Genomic DNA, 15186 nt, shown 5'->3' on the forward strand with positions numbered 1-15186 from the left:
GGCCACCCCCAGCCCCCGGCCGGTGGAAGTCGCTTTTGAGGCCCAGGGTGCCAGGGGGCAGGTGGGCTGGGCTGGCGGAAGCTGGAAGGCGCGTGTGATGTCTCAGGGTCCTGTCCTGTCCTGTCTCCCCACCAGAATCAGGCCCAGACTAAAGCCAAGCTCATCGCAGAGACCCGGCGGAGGTTCGAAGCTGAGTATCTCACAGGTAAGTCCTGCGTGTTGAGGTTTGCGACACGGGTGCAATGAGCGTTCCTAAGTTTGCGGAGGTGTTCACAGGGGTCTCCGAGCAACATTAGGGACCCGTTTGACATCCCCAGGGCACTAGTGCCCTACACTGTAGTGTGGTTTTTGTCTCTAACTTGCCATGCACGCTACTCCAACGGAGCAGATGGCGCGTCCATTGCATCCTTGAAAAGGTGAATGTAAGTTGGAAGGGAGTTTCTGGCATCTCCCATTGTTTCTGGAACTTGAAGAACACTTGTTAAGCCCGGGCACAGGCTCACCATCCAGACCGTGATTCCTGTGCTGACCTTCCACCCTGTCGCAGTTCAGAAAATGAACCTGGGACCTGCCCAAATAACTCTTGAAGTGGATTTAATTGGGGATGCAAATTCCTTGGATGTTTGGCCTATTTCCACTTCACAACCCCAGCATGCTATCTGGAGACTAGGCCCAGCCATGTTGGATCAAACTCTTTATGTTTTCATCTCACCAGGGTGCCTAGCCTGGTGAAGAACTTGCGCGTCAAGAATTGATTTATTGGTTGAACGTTTCTGTATCCGTAATGTCGTACATGATTGTGTCGTTAGGGAATTATGCGATGATTTAATTTTACAGTGACTTTGAAACAACATCTTGGATAAATCTTTATAAATAGGGAATTAAGAAAGAATGTCTGTGTTGCCCAGCATAGGGTTGATTCTAATCCTGACCCTGAAGAGTCCCTGGGTAGCACAACTGGTTGAGCCCTTGGCTATAAACCACAAGGAGGGTAGTTCACGTTCACACAGAAGTACCTTAGTTCAAGAAAGACCTTTCTAAAGATCTGAGCCAGTGAAAACCTTAGGGAGCACACTTCTACCAATACGCATGAAGTTGCCATGAGTCAGAATCGCCTAGACAGCCAGTGGGTTTTTTGTTGGTTGGTTTGTTTTCATCCTGATCCCACCACTTAATCACATACTTGTCTATTCTGAGCCCTTGTTAACCATATCTGTAAAATGGAAATGATCAGTTTAGGAAGAATCAATGAAAAAGGATTCATTAAGTTGTCTAGGGCCTTAGCATGTAGTAGCTTAAATTGTTCTTTTGACTCAACAGTGACTTGGATTACCAGGAATTGGGTTAAATTTCAGCAGCTTATCTTTAGTGCTCAGCCAGATTCCCAGCAACTTTTAACTCCCCTACATAGGTCAGGAGCCCACCTGCCCTATAGAAGAAAAAGACTTCCATTAAAGATTACAGCCAGAAAGCCATGTGGGGGTAAATCTATAGAGACAACAACTATATTCATAGATTCAAAGGGACATGACGGGCTGGCAGGATATGGGATGCTAACGAGTACAGCGAGGAAGAAATATCCTGGAATTGATTGTGGTGATTGTTTGTACAACTCTTATGAATTTGATTGAACTATTGAAATGTGAAATTGCATGTTGGTGAAATTGTTAAAAAGAAACAAACTAATTTTCAGAGCAGAAGAAGCCATGTGGGGTGGGCAGTCTGCTCCATCACGTGGAATTAGAATGTGTTGGGAATCAAGTCAGTGGCACCTAACAACAAATTAGAGGTTAGTTGATGAAGTGGAACAAGTAAGGGCATCTTTCCCAATAGCGTGGCTAGTAAATCTTTTCATGCTTTCCTGCCTATTTCCTTCGTACCCAAACTGCACAGCAGAGTTGGCAAAAGCACACATGATTCACTTTTAGCCCAACTATCCTATTTCTCGCGGCATAGCTGGTTCTGATAAAGAGATCTTTCTAAAATTGCTATAGACATGTACCTCTTCTATTAAATTGTTAGGTTTTGCAATATTTAGAAGCTATCCAGTGCTTGACCTAATGCTAGTATCTCGCCAATTTAGCTATGCCTAAGAGAGAAAGCTGTGGCTGTCTTCTTCCAAAACGGATTTATTTTTGTTTTATTTTATCACTTTACTGGGACTCATACAGCTCTTATCACAATCCATCCATCCATCCATTGTGTGAAGCCCGTTTGTACATTTGTTGCCATCGTCATCCAAAATCATTTATAGCCTTAAGAGCCCTGTGTTGGATCACTGGGAGTTGGTATCCATTCGATGGCTGTGGGTTTTGGCTGAGAGAGACAGCAGAATGTGGGCATAGAAATTTAACAATCGACAAGTCCTTGGTCCACCCATCTCAATTTTAAAATGAAGAAAGTGAAGACTAGATGCAAGTGATTTTGCTCAAAACCCGTGGTGGGAGAGGCCAGAGCTAGATAGCACATCTTCCTGTTTTCACTGTTGCAACCTGACAGCAACATTGTAATGTCAGATGTGATCCCGTCACTCCCCAGCTTGAAACCCTCCAGTGCCCTTCCTCTGTGTTTAGAAGGTCTCTAGTGTTCTGGCTCCTGCCCACCTGTCTGTCCTCAGCGGTTCCTATTCGCCTTGTTTAGTAGTCTCACACAAAGGCTTTGATCTGCCCGTTGCCCTAGTAAGAAATGGACATGGCAGCCAGTAACTGAAACACAAGCTCAGGAAAACACTTCATCGGAAATCACGTGACCCTTCCTGCTTTTTTTTTTCCTTTCTTCTACTTGACTTCCTTTTACAAAATGCAATGGCCCACAGAGTTGGCATCATAACCTACACGCGTAACCCATAGTTTGCCGCACAAGACTGGCCACACTGCCACTTTTATGTCCTTCAAATAGACTGTCTGTGTCCAGCTCTTTCTGCCTGGAGAACTTCCCCAGGGAGCGTGCGTGCATGGCTGGCTCCTCGTCTATGTTTCCATCTTGGTTTAAATATGGCTGAGAGCCCATGCTGCCTATAGCATCGCCTCTCTGTTTCCAGGTCCTCCTTCTGTTTATTTTCTCTCCTTTACAGCTCTTACCATAATCTGTAATTATCTTGTTCATTTGTTTACTTGTGTGTTGCTCATATCCACCAAACCTGTGCCATTGCATCAGTCTGACTCTCGGTGACCCCATATGTTACAGGTTAGAGCAGTTTCGCAGGACTTTTTTTTTAAGCGGGTGGGGGTGGGGTAGGGCTTGTCATCTTTATGGAAGCAGGTTGCTAGGCCTTTTTTCCGGAACGCCACTGGGTAGGTTATAATTGCCAACCTTTGCAGCACTCGGGGCTCTGTTCATTTTCTCAAGTAGAATGTTTATGGGTCCGGTGGGTATTGAGGGCAGGGGCCTCGTCTCTAATATGCCTCAACTCAAGAGGTAGATTAGTCCCACACTCTTAACTGCCCCATCTCCCCCACCAAAATCTGGCAAAGAAGCCTTCACAATATGTCCCATAAAGGCAAGCTTATTTCAAAGTAAAACAAAGTGTAGTATTAGCGTCGGGAGGGGTTTTGTCCTAAAATATACACACTTGGGTATGTTTGAACACAGGTATGTGGCTTATCTGCCTGCACGGTGACTGTAAATATTAACTTATTTGAAAACCTGCACGAGGAACAAACCTAGAAACCTTCAAAGACTTTGTTACCTTCAAGTTTCCGTTGTTTCCTGATAGAGGTAAAATCTGATTAAGGTAGACTGGGAAAGGAGGAAAGAGGTATTTTGATTGGCCTAACCAGAAAATGTTTTCCCTTTTTAGTTTATCTTGTAGAAAGGACTCAGGTGTGCTTAGACCACCCACTTTCCTTCTTTCATGATCTTACCCCCGTCTAGTATTGTTAATAATAGTTTGTTTCAGAATTGGCATAAGGCAGCATGATAATATATATTGCCCTAGAGCAGTGGTTTTCAACCTTCCTAATGCCGCAACCCTTTAATACAGTTCCTCATGTGGTGGTGACCCCAACCATAAAATTATTTTCGTTGCTACTTCATCACTGTCATTTTGCTACTCTGCTGAATCGGGTGACTCCTGTGAAAGGGTTATTCAAACCCCAAAGGGGTCGCAACCCACAGGTTGAGAACGGCTGCCATAGAGGAAGAGCTCCTTGGCCTCCAAAGGGAGTGGGGAAGGTTTACATAATTACACCCTCTGCTGCTAATGCAAAGGTTAGCGGTGCGAATCCAACTCAGAGGGACTTTGAAACAAAGGCCTGGTGGTGTGTTTCTGAAGGATCACAAAATCGGAGTCAGCTCACTCACTGGTAGCTGGAATTGGGGTTTTATACTCCACGAACTCTTTGGGAGATAAATTCCTGGGTATACCAAGCACATTTTTGCATCCAAAGAAATGAAGTTGCTGATGATGGATAGTTTTTGTGTTTTTAAGCTGGCAAAAAGCATGAAATATAAATCTGTAATTGTCTTGCAGATTACTACTAGTACTGGTTTTGATCTTCCCTTGTTTCTGTGAGCGATTCCATGGTGAATCTCAAATGAAATATATTTCCCCTTCTCACTTGCTCCCTCCTCCTTGTGGCCAAGGCAAGAGATGAATCCCTTGTGAAAGTAATTTATTCAGTTCCTCAAAGCCGCCTACGCTGTGTTCCAAGAAGGGTTTCTGTCACTATTGGAGAAAGGCCTGAAGGAGAGAGCCCATTCCTGACCACCACCATCTGGTAAACCATAGGCTCTCAAACTTATTTGACCTACCGCCCCCTTTTCAGAAAAAGAAAAAATATATATGTGTGTGTGTGTCACATATACTCCCTTGGCATGGCAAATGAAAACTTCCTGTACTATAGACCATAGCCCCCCCAGGAGCCCCGGTGGCCTGTCGGTTACCCTTTGGGCTACTAACCAGTGTCAGCAGTTCAAAATTACCAGCCCACTCTGAGAGAAAATGAGGCTTTCTCCTGCTATAAAAAGTTACAGTCTCGGAAATCCACAGCGAGAGTTCTCCTCAGTCCTCGAGGGTCACTATGAGTCAGAGTTGAGGCAATGGCAATGAGTTTGCTTTGCTCTGCTTTGCTTTGGATCGTTCCGTTCCAGTGCCCCACGAGGAGCAGCATAGCCCACTTTGGGAAATGCCACAGTAGAAGGATCCAAGCAGATAACTATGAGATTGAAGGCCTAGTGAATCAAGAATAGTTGGTGCATAAATCAAGTCTGGTGGAGTCAGAGACGAGGAGAAATGAGGAGGCAGAGACCAGGAGGTGGTTGGGGTGGGATTAGCACAGACTTAAAGGGGGAAATCACCCTTAGCAAAGGGCTGTTTCTGAGTGGTGGCACTTGGACTGGTAGAGAAAGTGCTCCTGGCAGATCAGATTATCTGAGCCAAAGCATGAAGGTGGGGGAGGGGGCGGGGCATGTTGGGGAGCAATGCGAAGTCAACTGCAATAGTCTCAGAAAAGATCAGCATACAGGGCTGAAAACAGATGGGACTGGATTGTGGAGAGCCTGGGACGCCAACACCATAAGAGCTTGGGTTTTTTTGTTACGTTAAGTTCCTTTTTTTACTTACAAATACAGGGCAACCTGGAAAGTCACCACAACACCCCCTACCCCCATTGCTGCTGAACCACACTCTACCCGCCCCCCCCCACCACCACCCAAGGTAATGGAGAAACCAGTTAGAGAAGGAACATGCACATCTTTTCCACTAACAGAGAATGATAGCAAAGTGATCCCACTATGCCTTGTCAAAGGCAAAACAGTTTTAAGATTCTGGAAAACAAGGCCAAGGCCAACCCAGCTGGTTCTGACTGACACAGGTTTCGCTACATATGAAGTCATTTGAATGAATTTGAATATCATAATACTCTAAAGCCTCACCCATGACCATTATCCAGAGAGTTCTAACAGCCAAGGCATTTTTCCTAGTCTTTAAAAAAAATAACTACATATATTTATTTTTAAATTATTAAGACCATTCTATGTAATTTTGCAAGCTACATTTTTATGAACATGATCTTATGAGCTGTATATATGAAGTAAGCAACGTTTTCCGTTACACCTGAATTATCTATAGAGAAAAGATGGTCATCTTAGTCTTTATCTTAAGTAGTCCTTCCCTTGTGGTTATTGAAGTGCCCAGGCGGCACTGTTGGGTAAACCTTGGGCTGCTAAGCTTAAGACTGATGATACAAACCCACCAACTGTGCTGAGGGTGAAAGATGAGGATCTCTAGTTCTCAACCTGTGGGTCACGTGACCCCTTTGGGGTCGTAGGACCCTTTTACAGGGGTGGCGTGATTTCATCACAGTAGCAAAATGACAGTGATGAAGTAGCAAAGAAAATGATGTTATAGTTGGGTATCACCACAACATGAGGAACTGTATGAAAGGGTTGTGGCATTAGGAAGGTTGAGAACCACTGCTCTATCTATCCACTCCCATACAGAGTTATAGCCTTGTAAACCTTATATAGACTCGTCAGGAGTTGGAATCAACTCAATGGCAATGAGTTTGGTTTGGGGGGTTTCTGCACATTTAGATTCTTTCCAGTTCTTTTGTTAATACATATTTTTTCCTGTAGTTCAGACTGTATCCTGGAAATTCATATCTAGAATTAGAATGCTTGATGTTGAACATTTTAACCCCCTCCCAGAGAGTCACACCCAAATTCATCGGCTTATCCGTTTCGCCACACCCTTCCCTGCCACCCATCCCACATGCCATCATTTCATAACTGATGGCTCTGTTTGAGTTTGCATTTCATTACAAGTGAGAGTAAGCCTCTTTTCTTACTGTTTCAATGTCATTTTACTTATTAGGATGGCTTGTAATATCATTGGTAAGAGTTTATGTCTCTCTGGCTTTTTTTTTTTAATGCTGTGCTTGCAACATGAACGAACAAAACAAACAAAACCGGTTGTAGATGAGTTGATTCCAACTTGTGACCCAATTTGTGTCGAAGTAGAACTGCATTCCAGCGGGTTTTCATGGCTGGTGCTTTGGAAAGTAGATCACCAAGACTTTCTTTTGTGGTGCCTCTGAGTGGACTCGAGCCTTTATCCTTTCAGTTAGCAGTGGAGGACCTTAACCATTTGTGCCACACACCCAACCGGCCAACTGCTATCAATTTTGACTCATCATGCTGACAAAAAAATATTTGAAAAGCTTCCTTTGTGTCCCCATCCCTGTCTTTCCAGGGGAGTTAAGTTTCTTGCATTGGCTATTAACTTCTGATTCAACTGCAAACTGAGAGGACAGCAGTTCAACCCCTCCCCCCAGCTTCTCTGTAAGAGAAAGTCTACTTCCACAAAGGTTATATCCTTGGTAACATTATGGGGCTGTCCCCCCGCCCCCGCTGTCTTATAGGGGATCTATGGGGCCAAATTGATGCAATGCCTTTTGTTAATTTTACCCTTTATGAGGTACTTGATTTGATCTTGTCTCTTTAAACGCTTTGTAAGAACTGAGTGCATTTTTCTACCACTTGCTTTCATCCCTCAAGATTCACATATCCTGTTAAATATCGCTCAAATGCATACCTGTTAATGGCTATGACATAGTTGGTGGAGGTGGTAATCCCAAAGAGTGGGTCTGGGCAGTTTCAAAGTTTTTCTCCTAAGTACATTCTTCTACTAGTCTGGCTTACGTACATAAGATTTCCTCTAGGACAGTGATTCTCAACGTTGGGATTCCTTGAGACTGTTTTGAATTGTCCACGCTGTTTTTCTAATATACTGAAGCATCATTGTTTTCCCTTTTCACTTCCATCCCCTGACAAGCATTCAGCCACACATTTCATAATGAGGTCATTGCTTTTGGTTGGCTGATTTGTTTAATCTTGTGTTCTTGTGCTTAAAACTCTTTTCCATTGTAATACCTCTGACAGTAGCTGTTGCTCAGTATAACCCACATAAGTAAAAGTCCTTGGTTATTTTTAAGAGTATGAAAGAGGCCCTGAGACCAAAAAGTTCAAGGACTGCTTGCCTAGGCTGTGGATACAGAGGCAGAATTGGGCCACTGTAAAATGGACACATAGTCAGTGTTCCCAGGTTTTCCAAAGTGATGGTGCCAATTTCCATTTCAACCACCAGTCTTTGAATGCCTTTGCTTATTCACATCTTAAAATTTGGCATTGTTCATTTGTACCTACTGATAATCCTCCTCTTTGAAAGTGACTTCTTCAGCCTCATCTTGGTCCTTTGTTCTTCCCTATAATCTACAGGATTAGCTTAGATTCTCACATAAAATCCACCTATACATTGGGAGAGAGCAAGACCAAACAAAACATGGGAGTAAAAAAATCTAACCACAAACTTGCTACAGACACATTCATGCCTGCTCTGTCCTTTCTATAGCCAAATTGTTCATTTTATAGCTCTGGTACCACACTGTGATTCTCCAGGGCTCGCTAATTTTAGGTATGTCGTCAGAAACCACTGATCCCTGGAGACGGGATCAATGCTTTGTAAAGGGACTGTGAAAAAGAGGAATACTCTTGTGGTAGTTACATAATCTTTTGTCAGTTTGAGAGGATTAAGAGTGAAGGGGTGGAGTTTAACCTGTCAATCAGGTAGCAGCTTGACAACCTCATTTCAAGGCACTAAGGAGATAGCTAGCTCACTTGAGGTGGGACACAGGCTCACTCCCAGGGAGACATCCCAGCTGACAAGACACATGAAACTACGCTAATGCCCTGAGCTGGAGGAGCCACTTAGAGACCCCTGCCAACGCTGAGATGCTTGCAATGCCACGGGATCCACAAGACTTCCCACCCATTGACCTGTGATCTTCCTGCATTCGGCATTGTTGCGTGTGTTTTGTGAGTCTGAAGAGGACTTTATAGATTGGTATCAGACATGTGGGGTAATATCAGACTTATGGACTTGATCTGGACTAGACTGGGATGTTATCTCAATATTTGATTGCTCTTGTATATAAAGCTCTTTCTTATACACATGAGTGTTGTTTCTCTAGTCTACCCAGACTAACAAACCTCAACTAGATGGATTGACCCAGTGGCTGCAACATTGGGCTCCAACCTAACAATTGTGAGGATGGTGCAGGACTGTGCAGTGTGCCTTTCTCTTGTCCATAGGTTTGGTTTGAGTCACCACCAACTCACCAGTACCTAGCAGTATGATCTGTTACCACTGTAAGAACATGCTATTTTTTACAGTTTGTGTTACATTTATTACAACATGTGCTTTTACATTTTGAAACTTCCTAGTATCAAGGTTCATCCCCCTTCCCCCCCCAAAAAAAAGTGATTCCGGCTTTTGCAGGTTTCTTCTAAAGACTTGTGGCAATAACCCTAAGTAGAGCATTTTCCAAATCCATTTGTGCCTAACAAGCGATGGGTCTGCTTTCATAGTTGGCCTTCCCTGCCTGCGTCCAGTTCCAAGACATGGTTGATGCAAATGGAGTGTACCAGGAGAGGAGGCTGCTGGGAGCCTGTGGGTCTGTATAGCTGCTCATTCCTGTGTTACTAACATGCAGGTTCACAAACTGTAGCTAACATCCCCCAAAGCAAACAATCCTGTTCCATAGCAGGATCAGGTAGAGAAGAACTGCTTCATTGGGTTTCTGAATCTGTAAATATTTACGGGAACAGAGAACCTCCTTTTGAAGGGCTGTCTCCCTTGGAGAAGCTGGTAGATTCAAACCACTGACCTGCAGTTAGCAGCCTAACACTTAACCCACTGGGCCACCAGGGATCCTTGGCAGTAGATAATGAAGAGTAAATGGCCAGACATTTTATCACACCATCTAGTGTACTTTTACAGAGAATTTATAAAACTATAAAGTTAAAGGACTAACATTTCCATTTAAAACCTTTTGAATGCCCTAATAATGCTGAGTGTGGTCACTTTTGCCCTCCACAGCACCTGTAGTATGTAGAATTACCAAGGGACTTGTTTTCTGAAAACTCCAAATCACTTGAGGGTCCAGTTTCCTAAGGACTGTATTTGAAAGCATCAAATTGTATTGTCACGGCACAATTAGTGCACGGCCCTGGCTTATTTTCCTTATCTTGTCCACTATTTGCTTCCCTCAGCTTTCTCTTTCCCTGGCCTCTTATGTTCTCTCCTCCCTTCCTCCTACCCTCTTCTGCTCTTCTCTTGCCTTTGCCCCTCTTCAGTCTTCATCCTCTGTTCCTTCTCCCTCTCGCTCTGTTTCTGTTCCTGTCTGTCCAGGGCTATGCTTGCCAATGTGTGTGCCGTATGTTAGTCACGGTAGTTGATCATTGTAATGCAAATGGAGATTGCTGGTTCTAAAGTTCTGCATTCCTGAAAACTATCCAAGAAGAGCAGGCTTGCTCTTTCTCACTAATGGGCACCGGCGTGTTTGTGGTATCTCTGATGGAGCCTTGGTGGCATAGCATAGTCGTTACCCATTGGGTTGAATCCCACAAGGCCAGCAGTTAGAAACCACCGGCTGAACTATGTGAGAAAGTTGAGACTTTCGACTCCTGTAAAGAGTTACAGTCTCAGAAACTCTGAGGAATCTGTTAGTTGAAACTATAGAATAAGAATACTTTCGTATTAATGCATTATTACTTAAAAGTGATGAGGTCTAGGATCCACATTACTGTGGTATGGTCACACTAACATAACAAAAGAAACCTCTTTCCAAATAGATCATGTTTATTAGTACAGAGGATAGAACTTCAACACAGATTTGGAGGGGGTACAGGGGCACAATTCAATCCATATCACTTAGCAGCCAACTTGCTGCAAAACAGTGAAAGCGCTGGAAGATCCAGGAAATTGTCTGAATGGTACCCTGAAAAGATATTATTAACCGCGAAAGCACACATGGAGAAGGCACGGATTCAGTCACCAAATATTTACTGCATACCTTTCCACTGGCATGGTCACAGTTAGCTTCGAGGGACTTTTCGGTGCAGACTGCCTTCACAGACTAGTTGGGAAGATAATAGCATCTCTGCCTGTAGCAGTACTCTCAGGCAAAACACACTAAGTGTCTTAGGAAAGGCTCCATTTAAATCCCGTGACTGCTCAGAGAAGGGAAGAACTTACTTTCTGGCTTCCAGGAAAAGCTACGAAAGAGGAAGTGTTTGACAGAGGTCTTGCTATGCAGGAGAATTTGAATGTGCAGATGTTGGTGAGGAGACAAGGAAAGTTCAGTAAAGGAAAACTGAGAACACAGGGAGGAGAGATATCAGGGCTAGATGTTGGTGAGCATATAGCATGTATGTAGGAAAACAATGAGAAATTATTACTATTGGACACAGTTACTCCAGCAAGTTAGTGGAAATGTTGACCATAGAGTCTGTAAATTCAAAATAGCCTAATGCTGCCACTATAGCCAATTTTTCCACTTTCCTTTGAGTTCATGTTTTTCACTGAGCTTACCAAACAAATGCCTTTCTAAATACAGCCTAGCCCTTTCTTTGCAGATAAAACTGCTTCTTGATTGATTTGGGTAAAGATCGTGAGTTCAGATCAATTAAGTCATCTTCTCAGATGTTGGCTTATAGTTTTTAGAACAGTGGTGGCAATTATTTTATCATGGTCTCATTTTATGACTAGTGGGTAACCCAGGCTGAACCCATATTAATCAGATAATTTTATTCTCTTCACACTCAGAAATTCCATCAATCTTCTAAGTTCCCTGGGTTATCATTGGAACATCATCTCTTTTTTTTCTATACTTAAATGGCTTACTCTTAGTGCATCCTTTTTTTTTTTGAGTACACGTTTTCTATTTTTTTAAATACTTTTACTGGGGGCTCTTCCGTCTCTTATCATAATCCATACATTCATCCAGTGTGTCAAGCACATTTGCACATATGCTGCCATCATCATTTTCAATGCATTCTCTTCCCACGTGAGCACCTGATATCAGCTCCCCATTTCTTTTGCCTCCCTCACAAAAGCTTCATAAGTTATAAATTGTTATTTCCATATCTTTCATCATCCTCTGTTGCCCATCACCCACTTCTCCATTATTCATCCCCTTGGGAGGGGTTTATAGTTTGATCCTTGTGATCAATTCCCTCTTTCTCCCCATCCGCTCCTCTAATCCTCATGATATCCCTACTCTCCTTGTTGGCCCTGAGGGGTTTATCTATTCTGGAGTCCCTGTAGCAGTGTGCATGCCCGGATCTGATCTGATTTGTAAGGTAGAATTGAGGTCATGATAGTAGGGCGAATGAAGCACCAAAGAGCTAGAGGAAAGTTGTGTGTTTCATTGGTGCTGTACTGCACCCTGACTGGCTCACCTCTTCCCTGTAACCCCTCTGTGAGTGGATATCCGAATGTCTACAGATGGGTATTGGGTCTCCACTCCATGCCTCTCCCCTCCATTTACATTTGGTATGATTTTGTTCTGGTTTTCGATGCCTGATACCTGATCCCATTGACACCTCATGATCACACAGGCTGGTGTGCTTCTTCTGTATGGGCTTTGTTGCTTCTCAGCTAGATGGCCGCTTGTTTATCTTTAACCCTTTAAGACCCAGAACACTATAACGTATGCTAGCTGGGCACCATCAGCTTTCTTCACCACATTTGCTTATGCACCCATTTTGTCCTCAGTGATCGTGTTGGGAAAGTGAGCATCACAGAATGCCAGATTGTTAGAACAAAGTGTTCTTGTATTGAGGGAGTAGTTGAGTCGAGGCCCAATGTCCATCTGCAACCTTAATTCTTAACATATAGATATGAGTAAATAGTTCTACTCCCCTCTTGATAGATGGATGGATGGATAGATAGATAGATAGATAGATAGATAGATAGATAGATAGATAGATAGATAGATAGAAGCATGCCTGTATTTAGGCCTCTATAAATGTCCTTTGTCTCCTGGTTCTTTCCTCTATTTCCTTTTACTTTCCTCTTGTCCCATCATTATGTTCGGCCTTCACTCAGGTTTAGCAATTCCTCGCTGCTACATTGCCCTTAATTAAGCCCCACTAGGCATCCTACGACCTTCCATTGATTTTAGTTCACTAGTTGTTCCCTTGTTCTTAGGTTGGTCACACACACCCCTTCCTTTCTCCCAACCCTCTTCTTCTGTATCCCCCTGGAACCATTGTCCTGTTCTTTTCATCACCAAATTACTTATTCAACCTTTCTTATCTAAATAGACATGCAGATTCATCAATAAGTACAAAAACCAGGAAAAGCCAAATAACACATCAAAGGAAGTCAAAACCAATAAAACAAAGACAACAGACAGCAACAAAAAATAAATAACAATAAGAAAGCCACTGACAAAAATGGAAAAACCTATAAATAGTTCAAGGTCTGTTTGTTGGCCTTTACAAGTGTTTTCCAATTGAGTCTGATGGGGTGTCACACTCTGCCTCCAACGTCTAATTTTGGTATTCCCTGGGATTTCATTACTCTGCTCCCTCTGCTGCTCTACTGCATGCCCTCAGTCCCTTGCCCCAGTGTGATGGTGCCAGAACACTCACTCTCCCTACACTGTCTCCAGTGATGTCCCCCGCAGTGCCATAGTTCAGTGAGGGACACCATGTCCCATGGTGGGGCCAGCCCTATGGTCCTCCCCTTGCGTTATCTGCTCTGAACAGGAACATCATCCTTGGGGCTTGGTGGGTGAAGTTGTCCTCTCCTCCCTCTCCATCCCTTTTCATTTCTCCCTTGTGCTCTAATCTGACATGCCCCTCTCCCCAAGCTGTAGCCCCAGTGCTGTCCTCTGAAGTGTATTCTTCTGAGGGTGGTGTTCACATAGTTGGGATTGGGACTGGTCCCACAGACCTCTCTATTGGTTTCCTGGTACATGCCGGTATGTTGTATTCGTGTTTTGGCACATTGGTTTGAAGCTTGGTCTCTCTCCCTCTCCTATGGAGATATAAACAATACCCTCCCCTTGGGTGGGCTAGTGCCCTGATCCCCCCCCCAACCCATGTCTTTTTTTCTCTCTCTCTTTCCCCCTCTTATTTAGTTGGCTGCCATATGTATCTCTAGGTGGGGCTTGGCCCCTGCCATAGTTACTGGACCTTACCGCATGAATGTATGTATATAGTAGCTTTTCCCCAATGCCCCATTTTTTTGGTTTTGTTTTTTTAAGCTTACCTTAGTGGACTCGTGTTGTATTTGTCCTTTTGTGCTTGACTTACTTCACTTAGCATGATTTCCTCCAGTTCTTCCCATGTGGCAATGTGCTTCATGTGATCATTGCTGCTTTTTAGGGATGCACAGTACTCCATTGTACCACAGTGTTTTTGGTCCATTCGTCTGTTGATGGAAATTTGGGTTGTTTCCAACTCCTTGCAATTGTGGCCTGTGCTACAATGAACATTGGAGCACAGATGTCTGGCCGTGGCTTATATCTTGCCTCTTCTGGGTATGTGCTCATTAGGGGGATTGCTGGGTCTTATGGCAGCTCAATCTCCATCTGTTTTAGATTTTTCCAAATCAATTTCTATAGTGGCTCTGCATACCTACAGGTCCACCAGCAGTGGACAAGAGTTACTATCTCCCCACAGCCCCTTCAACACTTGTTACTTTCCGATTTTTTGAATTGGACTATCTTTGAGGGTGTTAGGTGGTATCTCATAGTTGTTTTAATTTGCATTCCTCTTATGGCTAATGAGCAGGAACATTTTCTCATATGTTTATTGGCCATTCAGATTTCTGCCCCTTTGAAACTTCTATTCGGGTCCTTTGCCCACCTCTTTAGTGGACAATTAGTTTTTTTCTTATTGTAAGCTTGCAAAGTATTGTAGATTTTAGTAATAAGGCCTTTGTCTGATGTGTCATTGCTAAAGATGTTTTCCCAGTCTGTGGGGTCTCATTACTCTCTTGGTGAATTCTTTCAATGTACACAGGTGACTTATCTTTAGTATATCCCACTTGTCAATTTGTGACTCCTCTGTATTTATATCCTTCCCTATTTATAATAGCCTATTCCCTGTACCAAGGTTCTCAGGTTTGTCCCAATTCCCTCATTAATGCGCCTACTAGTTTTGGGTTTTACCTCAAGGTCTGTGATCCACCTTGAGTTTATTCTTGTGCATGGAGTGAGGTAAGGGTCTTGCTTCATTTTTCCACAGGTAGATAACCATTTTTTCCAGCACCACTTATTGAAAAGGGCATATACTTCCCGTTTGATATTTTGTGGGCCTTTAGCAAAAATCAGTTGTCTATAAGCTGATGTTTTTATTTCTGGGTCTCCAGAGCATGTTTTGTTACAGAAGTAA

General features: G+C 43.4%; 1 protein-coding gene across 3 annotated transcripts in view; it reads left to right on the top strand.

Moving 5' to 3' along the window:
* Positions 1 to 15186, top strand: part of MOSPD2 (motile sperm domain containing 2) — a 53453-nt gene that overhangs the window by 172 nt on the left and 38095 nt on the right. For all 3 annotated transcript variants that reach the window (XM_075539639.1, XM_075539640.1, XM_075539638.1), the window contains exon 2: positions 136 to 205. In XM_075539639.1, coding sequence (XP_075395754.1) covers positions 136 to 205 — 70 coding nt within the window. The remainder of the gene's footprint in view (positions 1 to 135; positions 206 to 15186) is intronic.

Source organism: Tenrec ecaudatus, chromosome X, assembly GCF_050624435.1.
Source record: "Tenrec ecaudatus isolate mTenEca1 chromosome X, mTenEca1.hap1, whole genome shotgun sequence".
Classification (NCBI taxonomy): Eukaryota; Metazoa; Chordata; class Mammalia; order Afrosoricida; family Tenrecidae; genus Tenrec; species Tenrec ecaudatus.